General features: G+C 45.9%; 2 protein-coding genes across 2 annotated transcripts in view; both read left to right on the top strand.

The window, feature by feature from the left end:
• Positions 1–2,939, top strand: part of LOC137791106 (SH3KBP1-binding protein 1-like) — a 9,556-nt gene extending 6,617 nt beyond the window's left edge. The window contains exons 13-15 of the mRNA XM_068585820.1: positions 91–416; positions 1,832–2,085; positions 2,854–2,939. Coding sequence (XP_068441921.1) covers positions 91–416; positions 1,832–2,085; positions 2,854–2,939 — 666 coding nt within the window. The remainder of the gene's footprint in view (positions 1–90; positions 417–1,831; positions 2,086–2,853) is intronic.
• A 1,586-nt stretch (positions 2,940–4,525) lies between these two features.
• Positions 4,526–12,500, top strand: part of LOC137790540 (latent-transforming growth factor beta-binding protein 4) — a 21,180-nt gene continuing 13,205 nt past the window's right edge. The window contains exons 1-7 of the mRNA XM_068584878.1: positions 4,526–4,922; positions 7,631–7,876; positions 8,582–8,658; positions 8,746–8,913; positions 9,198–9,300; positions 10,813–10,872; positions 12,345–12,467. Of these exons, the coding sequence (XP_068440979.1) occupies positions 4,622–4,922; positions 7,631–7,876; positions 8,582–8,658; positions 8,746–8,913; positions 9,198–9,300; positions 10,813–10,872; positions 12,345–12,467 (1,078 nt within the window). The 5' untranslated portion in view covers positions 4,526–4,621. The remainder of the gene's footprint in view (positions 4,923–7,630; positions 7,877–8,581; positions 8,659–8,745; positions 8,914–9,197; positions 9,301–10,812; positions 10,873–12,344; positions 12,468–12,500) is intronic.

Raw genomic sequence — 12,500 nt, 5'->3', positions numbered from 1 at the left:
TGTCGGCGGTCAAACCGCTGTGTGTGTCCACGAGGTTTCCACGGCCGCCGCTGTGAGTTCTCCTCGCTCACCGGCGTGCGCCTCCTGCAGTCGGCGATAAGACCCGGACCAGGAGCCCCGGATCCCCCCGAGACCCTCGAGGAGGAGGAGGAGGAGGGAGCCAGACCTGCATGGCTCAAAACAGGAAGTCCAAAAGAGGAACCCTCACACTCCTCTAGACCCGCCTCCTGGTCCCAGACCGAGGGACGAGCTCCTCCAACAGGAGACCCAGGACCGACCTCCGGAGACCTGAACCCGGAGTCCAGGTCCAGAACCGACGACCCGCTGGATCCAGACAGGAGACCTGATCCAGAGTCTGACCCTGGACCGAGGCCACAGGAAGGTGTGAAGGAAGAGAAGGAGGCGAGGACGCTAAGGTAACACGACTCCTTTGTTCCGATAGTACAACAAGTGAAGTACTTGTACTGTGTTTTAGTACCTCCACGCAGTATTTATACATACACTTTACTGCTTTTATGTCAGCTGTAAAACAAGAACGCTCCAAAGTTTTTACATGAAAAACATGTTTTATTTGTTAAGGGACCCCTGGTGGTCAGGAAAGAGAATGCAGCTCTAACACATGAAGCATAGACTTCTATACAACCAGAGGAGTCGCCCCCTGGTGGTCAGGAGAGAGAATGCAGCTCTAACACATGAAGCATAGACTTCTATACAACCAGAGGAGTCGCCCCCTGGTGGTCAGGAGAGAGAATGCAGCTCTAACACATGAAGCATAGACTTCTATACAACCAGAGGAGTCGCCCCCTGGTGGTCAGGAGAGAGAATGCAGCTTTAACACATGAAGCATAGACTTCTATACAACCAGAGGAGTCGCCCCCTGGTGGTCAGGAGAGAGAATGCAGCTTTAACACATGAAGCATAGACTTCTATACAACCAGAGGAGTCGCCCCCTGGTGGTCAGGAGAGAGAATGCAGCTTTAACACATGAATTATAGACTTCTATACAACCAGAGGAGTCGCCCCCTGGTGGTCAGGATTCTTTGTCGTGTTCAGACAGCAGGTGGTGCTCCTCAGCAGATAATACACAAGTACACAAAATGTACTCTGATATTAACTATAATTGAGGAGTTGATGTAAGTACATGCACGTGTACTTCTGAATGCAGGACTTTTACTCGTCGTGTAGTATTTTCCCAGTGTGTATTAGTACTTTTACTGCGGTGCAGGATCAGAGCGTCTCTCTGAGAAGACGTGTAAACAATGGGCGTGACCCGGGGTCAGAGGTCAGAGGTCGTGGGGTCGGGGCGGACTGTGGGAAGACTGAAGCTGTTCTTTGTACTTTCAGAAGGTACTGCAGCTGGCCTCACAAAGTACCTCCTGTTTCATGTAGTATGCATTCAGTCAGGACAAAGTACTTCATCGTGACGTGGGACATTGGACTTTGACCCTCATGCTCATTTATCCGCCCGCGCAAAGGATTGTGGGTCAGAAAGGAAAAGCTGGGTTTGATGTTGGGAGAAGTTCCTGCTGCCGCCACGTGAAGAAGTAGAGACACGAAGCGACAGATTAATATCGACTGAACAAACTGTCACAGACGTCATCGACTCAGTTACACTTCAACAAATTAAGTAACAAAGTAACACAAACTCCCTAAAACACTCGCTGCTCAGCATTTACAGGAACCTTTTCATATAAAACGTCCAGTGGTGTAAAAGCATGAACTCAACGTACCTGTGTGTACATGTAGTGTGTACATGTAGTGTGTACATGTAGTGTGTACATGTAGTGTGTACATGTAGTGTGTACATTTAGTGTGTTTGTGTCTCCGGCAGCCTGAGGGAGGTGCAGGCCATGCTTTTGAGGAAGACTCTGTCTCAGGGAGGAAGAGGAGACAAGATGGCCGCCCTACTGATGAAGCACATCGAGAAGGAAAGGAACAAAGTTCTGACCGTGACCTCATCTCCTAACTCTTCGTCTTCATCACCACCACCATCATCATCATCATCATCATCATCATCCTCAGTGAAAACCAGCGTGAAGACTTTCTACTCTCAGAAGGGCCAGTACAGCGTCCACATTGCTGCTGGTCAGTTATCACACACACACACACACACACACACACACACACACGCACACACACACACACACACACACACACACACACACACACACAAGCAGAAACTTCTGGGTCTTTAAAATGAAGTCTGTGCTTCATGTGTTAAAGCTGCATTCTCTCTCCTGACCACCAGGGGGCGACTCCTCTGGTTGTATAGAAGTCTATGCTTCATGTGTTGAAGCTGCATTCTCTCTCCTGACCACCAGGGGGCGACTCCTCTGGTTGTATAGAAGTCTATGCTTCATGTGTTAAAGCTGCATTCTCTCTCCTGACCACTAGGGGGCGACTCCTCTGGTTGTATAGAAGTCTGTGCTTCATGTGTTAAAGCTGCATTCTCTCTTCTGATCACCAGGGGGCGACTCCTGTGGTTGTATAGAAGTCTATGCTTCATGTGTTGAAGCTGCATTCTCTCTCCTGACCACCAGGGGGCGACTCCTGTGGTTGTATAGAAGTCTATATCAGTGACTTCTCTCTCGATGTATCCCTCAGTAAACGTTGTAAACATGAGTAGAAACCAACGTTGTTCGTGCTGATGAATCTCTTCCTGCAGGAAAAGAGAGTTGAACATGTAAACGATGAGTTTCATGGAATATTAATGGTGTTGTTATTTCATGACGTCACAACTTGCCGTCGTTGATGTTTATCTGAGCAGAGACACGACGCAGAGCGGCTCGGTGTGTGGACGAGTTAAGCGAGTGTGTTTAACACTCGTAACACAACGTGCGGGTCGGTTCTCAGAGATAAGCCGCGTGGAGCCGACGGGGCTGCTGGGAGATAAACGTGCCTCTGCCAGCACGGCATGCTGGGAAAACAGGCCGCTGTGATTTAATGGAGCTGGAATGCCAGTTAGTTCCCGTGTGTGAGCCGCAGATAAGGTGGTTAGAACAGGTCTCTGGGATTAGACCCCACAACAGTTCCTGCTTTTGTTGTAGCTGCTGCAGAACAAAGCTGGTGAAGGAGGGGGGCGTCATGAATCATTGCCGAGGGGACCTCATGAAGACCTCATGAAGACCTCATGACAGACCTCATGAAGACTTCATGAAGACCTCATGAAGACCTCATGAAGACCTCATCAAGACCTCATGAAGACCTCATGAAGACTTCATGACAGACCTCATGAAGACCTCATGAAGACTTCATGAAGACTTCATGAAGACCTCATGAAGACCTCATGACAGACCTCATGAAGACTTCATGAAGACCTCATGAAGACCTCATCAAGACCTCATGAAGACCTCATGAAGACTTCATGACAGACCTCATGAAGACCTCATGAAGACTTCATGAAGACCTCATGAAGGCCTCATGAAACGTTGACCATTAAAGAACCGCAGTCGAGGTCACATATTTTGAACCAATCAGACAGCGGGTTGGGCAGTGAGACCCCGCCCCCTCCATCAGACTAAATGTAAAGCAAACAGACGTGAGATGTGAGTCCTGACCAGGTCAGTTAGAAGTTGGCCCAGTGCCCAGAGGGAATAGACCCAACAACCTGAGACGCAGTGAGTGAATACAGTGATTGTTGGAGCTCAGAGCAGCTCACATACAAATCCCCTGAAGAATCCTCCACAGCTGTCAATCACTCTCACTGCTGCTGGGATTGAACCTCTGACGGGTCAGGACCAGGAGATTAACATACACACACACACACACACACACACACACACACACACACACACACACACACACACACACACACACACAAACATGTTAGTAAAGAGAGTTTCTTCAAAATAAAAGCATCATTTAGATGTGTCCACTTAAAACATCTGTTAATAAAGAGAGTTAACCTGACAGATTCAGAGTTAACTTAACAGGTTCAGAGTTAACCTGACAGATTCAGAGTTAACTTAACAGGTTCAGAGTTAACCTGACAGATTCAGAGTTAACTTAACAGGTTCAGTAGTTGAAGTTTTTTTCTGCTTTCTCTGCTGGACGTCGGCCCTGAAACTCAGAGCAGTTGCATCATCCTGACATCCTGTAACACAGAGCTGCTGCCAGAGAGAGAGAGAGAGAGAGAGAGAGAGAGAGAGAGAGAGAGAGAGAGAGAGAGAGAGAGAGAGAGAGCTTAGTGCTCTCTCTCTCTCTCTCTCTCTCTCTGGACCAGATCTTTGCTAAACATTTAGTTTGGAGCCGAGCCCAGTCCTGCACACTGCTTTCAATTACCTCTCTACCTCCCTCGCTCTCTCACTTTCTCTCTCTCTCTCTCTCTCTCTCTCTCTCTCTCTCTCTCTCTCTCTCTCTCTCTCTCTCTCTCTCTCTCTCTCTCTCTCTCTCTCTCTCTCTCACACACACACACACACACACAGTGTTTAGGAAAAAACAAGTACGGAGCGAGAGGGAAAGCGTCTGGTCCTTCCCTCCCTTTTTCCTGCGTTTTCAGAGAGAGAGAGAGAGAGAGAGAGAGAGAGAGAGAGAGAGAGAGAGAGAGAGAGAGAGAGAGAGAGAGAGGGTAGAGGTTTGGGACGATGCAACTCTCCCAGAAGCTCTGACTGCATCGCTCGACATGCTGCAGCCTCGACTCTGCTGCTTTCTGTCGTCCGTCCTCCTCGTCTTCATCGTCTTCGTCTCTCCTCCGCCAGCTGATGGACAGACGGTGTCGGCCGGCGGCGGCGGCGGCGTGGAGCGCGTCAAGGTGATGTTCACGCCCACCGTGTGCAAGGTGCGCTGCAGCCAGGACCGATGTGTCAACTACTGCGAGCGCGGCAACGTGACCACGCTGTACAGCGGAGGAGGAGGAGGAGGAGGAGGAGGAGGAGGAGGAGGAGGAAGGAGAGACGGCTCCCACGGACTGGGCTTCAGAGTCTGTGAGTAACTTTTACCTGCTGTCTCTTCCTGTGTGTCCATGTGTGTGTGGAGGAGGCGGGACTCACCTCTCAGGTAGAGAAGAGGACGATGTCATTCCACTGCTCACGACTCCTCTGGTTGTATAGAAGCATATGCTTCATGTGTTAAAGCTGCATTCTCTCTCCTGACCACCAGGGGGTGACTCCTCTGGTTGTATAGAAGCATATGCTTCATGTGTTAAAGTGTGTGTGTGTGATAAATGAAAGCCACATGTCAGTGTTTCGCCTCCCTCTCTTCGTCCTCTCGGTTTCTCTTTCGTGAAGGAGGGAATAACAGATCCATCTGTGATCAGTTGGGACTCCTCTGGTCTGTCAACCAGCTGCAGGTCACATGACGCAGTGTTCTGCTCTGTGTGGTTCTGTTGTTGTTGTTGTGGAAACAAACTTTCATGGATGATGAAATGGTGTAGGTGACAGAGACAATAAGGACTGGGATCGTCCCATTGTTGGTGGGAGGACGACGTGAGATAATCTGACACATCATTATCACCATAGAGAGTCTTTTTCTATAGACTTCTATACAACCAGAGGAGTCGCCCCCTGGTGGTCAGGAGAGAGAATGCAGCTTTAACACATGAAGCATAGACTTCTATACAACCAGAGGAGTCGCCCCCTGGTGGTCAGGAGAGAGAATGCAGCTTTAACACATGAAGCACAGACTTCTATACAACCAGAGGAGATCTTACACACGGGCATTGAGTGGTGTAGACCACAAACGGAGCTAGGAGAGAGGGATCAGGGCTGATAACCCGCTGGTTGTTCACATCGTCTTCAGCATGATGTCAGACGTCGTGTTGAAGGTTCTGGTTCTCTTCTGTTTATTATTCTCTGAGTGTTTATATTGTTTCTTCTCAGTAATCTGTTTATGACTCAGCTCTCGTTCCCCCCACGGCTCTGGGTTCTCTCCACTGGGCCTCTGTGTGAGCGCTGATGATGATGATGATGATGATGATGTCACTGTGTTCACAGCAAGAAGCACTCGGATCTTTTACTTTAGTGAAAGTACAGAAAGACAGAAATGTAAAACCTATGGAAGCCTGTTTTTGTAAAGAAGAAGAAAAGAAAGTCGTAATTATGAGTGTTTTGTTGTTTTTGTGCAGAACCTCTTCCATGAAAATCACTTTAAAGAACGACTAAAAGTTCTGCTTTGGAAGTTACGCAATAGTGCCGACACATTTTATGAGAATACTTGACTTGGAGCAGCAGAAGTTCACTGCACTAAATGTAGAAACTGTCCGTGGTTGTTGGCTCCGCCTCCTGCTGCTCCTCAATGTCACACTTCTTATTTATTTATTTTAGCACCAGGAAAATGTTCAAAACAAGACGACAGATCAGTTTCCGGACATTCAACGGCCAACATGCAGGTCAGACAGAGAACTCTGGGTAACTGTGCCTCTGACAGGAAGTGAGGAAGTGGCTGGCCGGTTCTGTTGGCGCCGGGTCCGCCCGCCGCCCAGCAGGTCACCTGACCTCAACCCAGCGGTCTCTTAGCAACAGATGGGGCCACACCCACCCCACCGGTCCCATAATGCATCTGTGTGACAGCTGAATGAGCGAGTGTTGTGAAACAGGCGGCGAGTGTTTCCAGGCCAACGGTAAACATAGCGTGTGTGTGTGTGTGTGTGTGTGTGTGTGTGTGTGTGTGTGTGTGTGTGTGTGTGTGTGTGCCTGCGTCTGTGTGTGTGTGTGTGTGTGTGTGTGTGTGTGCGTGTGTGTGTGTGATGGAGCCTGTTACTTACTAGTATGAATGTAATGTGAAGGTGTCTCATTTTTCTTTTTAAAATAAAAGACCTCAACCTCAGGTGTTAAAGGGCCTTACCTTCAGGTGTTAAAGGGCCTTACCTTCAGGTGTTAAAGGGCCTTACCTTCAGGCGTCTTTAGGGCCTTACCTTCAGGTGTTAAAGGGCCTTACCTTCAGGTGTTAAAGGGCCTTACCTTCAGGCGTCTTTAGGGCCTTACCTTCAGGTGTTAAAGGGCCTTACCTTCAGGCGTCTTTAGGGCCTTACCTTCAGGTGTTAAAGGGCCTTACCTTCAGGTGTTAAAGGGCCTTACCTTCAGGTGTTAAAGGGCCTTACCTTCAGGCGTCTTTAGGGCCTTACCTTCAGGTGTTAAAGGGCCTTACCTTCAGGCGTCTTTAGGGCCTTACCTTCAGGTGTTAAAGGGCCTTACCTTCAGGTGTTAAAGGGCCTTACCTTCAGGCGTCTTTAGGGCCTTACCTTCAGGTGTTAAAGGGCCTTACCTTCAGGTGTTAAAGGGCCTTACCTTCAGGCGTCTTTAGGGCCTTACCTTCAGGTGTTAAAGGGCCTTACCTTCAGGCGTCTTTAGGGCCTTACCTTCAGGTGTTAAAGGGCCTTACCTTCAGGTGTTAAAGGGCCTTACCTTCAGGCGTCTTTAGGGCCTTACCTTCAGGTGTTAAAGGGCCTTACCTTCAGGCGTCTTTAGGGCCTTACCTTCAGGTGTTAAAGGGCCTTACCTTCAGGTGTTAAAGGGCCTTACCTTCAGGTGTTAAAGGGCCGTACCTTCAGGTGTTAAAGGGCCTTACCTTCAGGTGTTAAAGGGCCTTTCCTTCAGGCGTCTTTAGGGCCTCCGTATGTGGAGCTGGTTTCCTTCTCTACAACGATCTAATCCAAGATGGCGGTCTGACCAGGTCTTCGTTGTGTCCCCTGCAGTCCTCTGTCCTCTGCTCTGTAAGAACGGAGGCGTCTGTCTGCAGAAGGACCGCTGTCTCTGCCTGCCCAACTTCAGCGGGAAGTTCTGCCAGATCCCGGTGGACCCGCCCCCATCGGCCTCCTCCGGCTCCACCAATGACATCGCCAAGCCGGCGCTCCGCTCCGCCTTGGCGGCCAATCATGAGCTGACGCAGTCGGAGTTCCTCCTGCCGCTCAGTCACAACCAGGAGACGGGGATGTCTGGAGGTGAGTCTGACCTTTGACCCCAAGCGCTGATGACATGCTGTTGTTGGTGTTTGGATCTGCTGTTATTTATAACAGCAGACCACCAGGAGTCGCCCCCTGGTGGTCAGGAGAGAGAATGCAGCTTTAACACATGAAGCATAGACTTCTATACAACTAGAGGAGTCGCCCCCTGGTGGTCAGGAGAGAGAATGCAGCTTTAACACATGAAGCATAGACTTCTATACAACCAGAGGAGTCGCCACCTGGTGGTCAGGAGAGAGAATGCAGCTTTAACACATGAAGCATAGACTTCTATACAACCAGAGGAGTCGCCCCCTGGTGGTCAGGAGAGAGAATGCAGCTTTAACACATGAAGCATAGACTTCTATACAACCAGAGGAGTCGCCCCCTGGTGGTCAGGAGAGAGAATGCAGCTTTAACACATGAAGCATAGACTTCTATACAACCAGAGGAGTCGCCCCCTGGTGGTCAGGAGAGAGAATGCAGCTTTAACACATGAAGCACAGACTTCTATACAACCAGAGGAGTCGCCCCCTGGTGGTCAGGAGAGAGAATGCAGCTTTAACACATGAAGCACAGACTTCTATACAACCAGAGGAGTCGCCCCCTGGTGGTCAGGAGAGAGAATGCAGCTTTAACATGGGTTCACTCCTTGTCTGAATATGTAATATCATGTTTAATAAGTGTGTGTCTGTGTGTGTGCAGCTCCCGGCCCCTCCATGGTGAAGGTCAGGGTTCAGCACCCCCCTGAGGCCAGCGTGAACGTCCACCAGGTGCTGAAGGTAACAAGAAACAAACCTCCGTGAGGTTTTCTTCAGACGGATGTCTGCGTTGTTCCTGAAGCGGTTCGTCTCTCCTCCTTCGTCCAGGTCTCTGGGTTCAGTCCCGCCCTCCGGACGCTCTCCTCGTCCTCGGGGTCGGCGGGCGCTCCGGCTCCGGCGGTCGGGGGGGTCCAGGCCCAGACGGTGAGGGGGGGCGGCACCTTCAGCCAGCAGGCCGGCTTCAAGTACTGCTTCAGGGAGGTGAAGGACGGGCAGGTGAGAGGCGTCTTCATGTCACAACCACACCTTTCAGTTTGCAGCCAATGAACCAAAACTGGGAAATAATCTGGTTTGATGGTTATTCATCCTTCAGTGAAAATATATTGTGATAACATATTTCAATATTTTTTGACAATCTTTCAAATATTTTTCACTTCAAGTATTTAATTGACACAAGAGTAGACAAGCTCATGTGGTTATGTGTGTGTGTGTGTGTGTGTGTGTGTGTGTGTGTGTGTGTGTGTGTGTGTGTGTGTGTGTGTGTGTGTGTGTGTGTGTAGTGCAGCTCTCCTCTCCCTGGTCTCCGCTCTAAAGACATCTGCTGCAGAGGAGTTGGTAAAGCTTGGGGGACGAATGACTGTGTCCTCTGTCCTGGTACTACAGGTACACCTTCAGTACACACACACACACACACACACACACACACACACACACACACACACACACACACACATACACACACTACTCCTGAGGTATTTATACATCAACAAAGGTGCGGGGTCAATCTGCTGCCTAAAGAGTTCTTTTAGTAGGAAATGCATTTCCTCCTGAAAATGCGTTGGAATGCTGAAAGCTCAAATAGCTGAAAATGAAAACTACCCGCTGAAAAGTGTTAAAAGCCAAAAATATGAACTGCTCCACATCCACATGGTTGAAATGTATGAGTCGGAAAGTTGGAATCAAAACTACATCATAAGAACCAAGAGAGGATTTACAAAACGGGACGAGAGAGAAGGAAAAAGAGGATTTAACTGCCTGCCAAAAAACATAAAACATGAATGGTGACAGATCAAAACATTGCTCACAAAATTCTAAAATAAATTATACAGAAATATGCAAAGGTTTCGTCAATATTTCAAAGTTTAAGTTGTATCTGTAGCTGAAGGTATGCAGAACTTTTAAGCTTTTGAAGTTCAACAAGTTGAATTTGAAAATTTTGTCAATACATCACAATAATTTGTATTTTTCAGAAAAAAGCTTAATTCAAAAAAGTTGAGAAGATATCAAAAATATGAAACAGTACTAGTTAAAAGTCTTGTCAACATTTAACAGTTTGAATGGTTTCTGTAGCTGAAAGTAGGCAGAACTTTTAAGCTTTTAAAGGATTTAAAGATTTTCTCCATACGATCCCATTAAAAGAAAAGTAATAAAAAGCTTAATACATCCAAATGTTGAAAGGTTAGAAATATGAAAAGTCATAGCACTGCTCCCCTGAAGGAGACGAACATTTTAAAAGCTGAACGGCTTCTGTAGCTGAAAATATGAAGGAGAAGAAGACATTCAAAATACATCCGGAAAACATAGTGGCAGTTTAAAAAAGATTCAAATAACTTGATTTGGAACGCTGCTTAAAGCGTTTTAAATACTTAAAGGACTGTTTGGATGCAGGAGTACTTTTACACTGAGAAGTTGATACTTTTACTTGAGTGCAATATGTAAATACTTCTTCCACGACAGAGTACATGTACTTCAGAGTAGAATATCTCAGTAAAAGTACTTTCATACACAAGATTGCAAGTTGAGTTTGTTGAACATGTGAAAGCTTCAACACCGTAATGCGCCTTTAATAACCACGCTCACATTGTCCTGGAATTTCTGTTAAAATGCCAAAAAAATGAATAGTTTGGTGTACGAGGTTTTTCTATTTTAAGTCCCTGATCTAATAACTTCTTCCTCCTCTTCCTCCTCTTCCTCTGTGCCATGATCCATGAACTCATTCTCACATAGAAATACTCCCCAAAGTCATCCGCCGCTGAAAATAGTCCCAATAAAAGTCCCAGTTCCTCCTGTTTGTTGGAGTAAAACCACATGAATCACTTTGTGTTGATGTTCTCCTCTCACAAAGATGTGTACGTCTGTACTATTTGGTTTATTGTTGTGTACTTATTATATCAGGTCAAAACAAGAGCAGCTGTCAGGTTGGCTTTGAGAAAGCCAACGGAACACAGTGTGTTGGTGAGTCATCATCTTTTATTAAACATAACCAAAGTATTTCATCATCTTTCATTAAACATAACCAAAGTATTTCATCATCTTTTATTAAACATAACCAAAGTATTTCATCATCTTTCATTAAACATAACCAAAGTATTTCATCATCTTTTATTAAACATAACCAAAGTATTTCATCATCTTTCATTAAACATAACCAAAGTATTTCATCATCTTTCATTAAACATAACCAAAGTATTTCATCATCTTTCATTAAACATAACCAAAGTATTTCATCATCTTTCATTAAACATAACCACAGTATTTCATCATCTTTCATTAAACATAACCAAAGTATTTCATCATCTTTCATTAAACATAACCAAAGTATTTCATCATCTTTCATTAAACATAACCAAAGTATTTCATCATCTTTTATTAAACATAACCAAAGTATTTCATCATCTTTTATTAAACATAACCAAAGTATTTCATCATCTTTCATTAAACATAACCAAAGTATTTCATCATCTTTCATTAAACATAACCAAAGTATTTCATCATCTTTTATTAAACATAACCAAAGTATTTCATCATCTTTTATTAAACATAACCAAAGTATTTCATCATCTTTTATGTGTAAATTGACACAAGTTGTTGAACTTTCGTGGGAAAAACACACAAAAAAGAGAGAGTAACTTTTTGATCTCACAGGAAATGTTGTTTTACAGGATTGATTGATTGATTGGTTGGTTGATAAGTTAGTTGGTTGGTTGATAAGTTGGTTGGTTGGTTGATAAGTTAGTTAGTTGGTTGATAAGTTGGTTGGTTGATAAGTTGGTTGGTTGGTTGATAAGTTAGTTAGTTGGTTGATAAGTTGGTTGGTTGATAAGTTGGTTGGTTGGTTGATAAGTTAGTTAGTTGGTTGATAAGTTGGTTGGTTGATAAGTTAGTTGGTTGGTTGGTTGATAAGTTAGTTGGTTGGTTGGTTGGTTGATAAGTTAGTTGGTTGGTTGGTTGGTTGAGAAGTTAGTTGGTTGATAAGTTAGTTGGTTGGTTGATAAGTTAGTTGGTTGGTTGGTTGATAAGTTAGTTGGTTGGTTGATAAGTTAGTTGGTTGGTTGGTTGATAAGTTAGTTGGTTGGTTGATAAGTTAGTTGGTTGGTTGGTTGATAAGTTAGTTGGTTGGTTGATAAGTTAGTTGGTTGGTTGGTTGATAAGTTAGTTGGTTGGTTGATAAGTTAGTTGGTTGGTTGGTTGATAAGTTAGTTGGTTGGTTGATAAGTTAGTTGGTTGGTTGGTTGATAAGTTAGTTGGTTGGTGCTGGAACTTGGAAACATATTTTCAATTGAATAAAAGATACAAAATCACTTTTCAGCGAATGTCCAACATATGCATTTAACCTGAAGCTGCAGTGTGTGAGTTCCTGTGTGTTTGTCTGTCTGTGTGTCTGTCTGTGTGTACATTCATTGATGTGTGTGTGGTACTGTGTGTAGATGTGAATGAGTGCCTCCAGCCGGCGCTGTGTGAGAACGGGCTCTGTGTGAACACCAGGGGGAGCTATAGCTGTGTGTGTAGGGCGGGGTTCATCCTCGACGCCTCCAATGGAATCTGCATCTGTAAGTAACACACACACACACACACACACACAC

The sequence above is a fragment of the Clinocottus analis genome, unplaced genomic scaffold, assembly GCF_023055335.1.
Source record: "Clinocottus analis isolate CAN_PGR_092001 unplaced genomic scaffold, fCliAna1.0.p SCAF_2, whole genome shotgun sequence".
Taxonomy (NCBI): domain Eukaryota; kingdom Metazoa; phylum Chordata; class Actinopteri; order Perciformes; family Cottidae; genus Clinocottus; species Clinocottus analis.
Note: the sequence above shows the minus strand (reverse complement) of the source record. Positions and strands in the feature narration are given on the sequence as shown.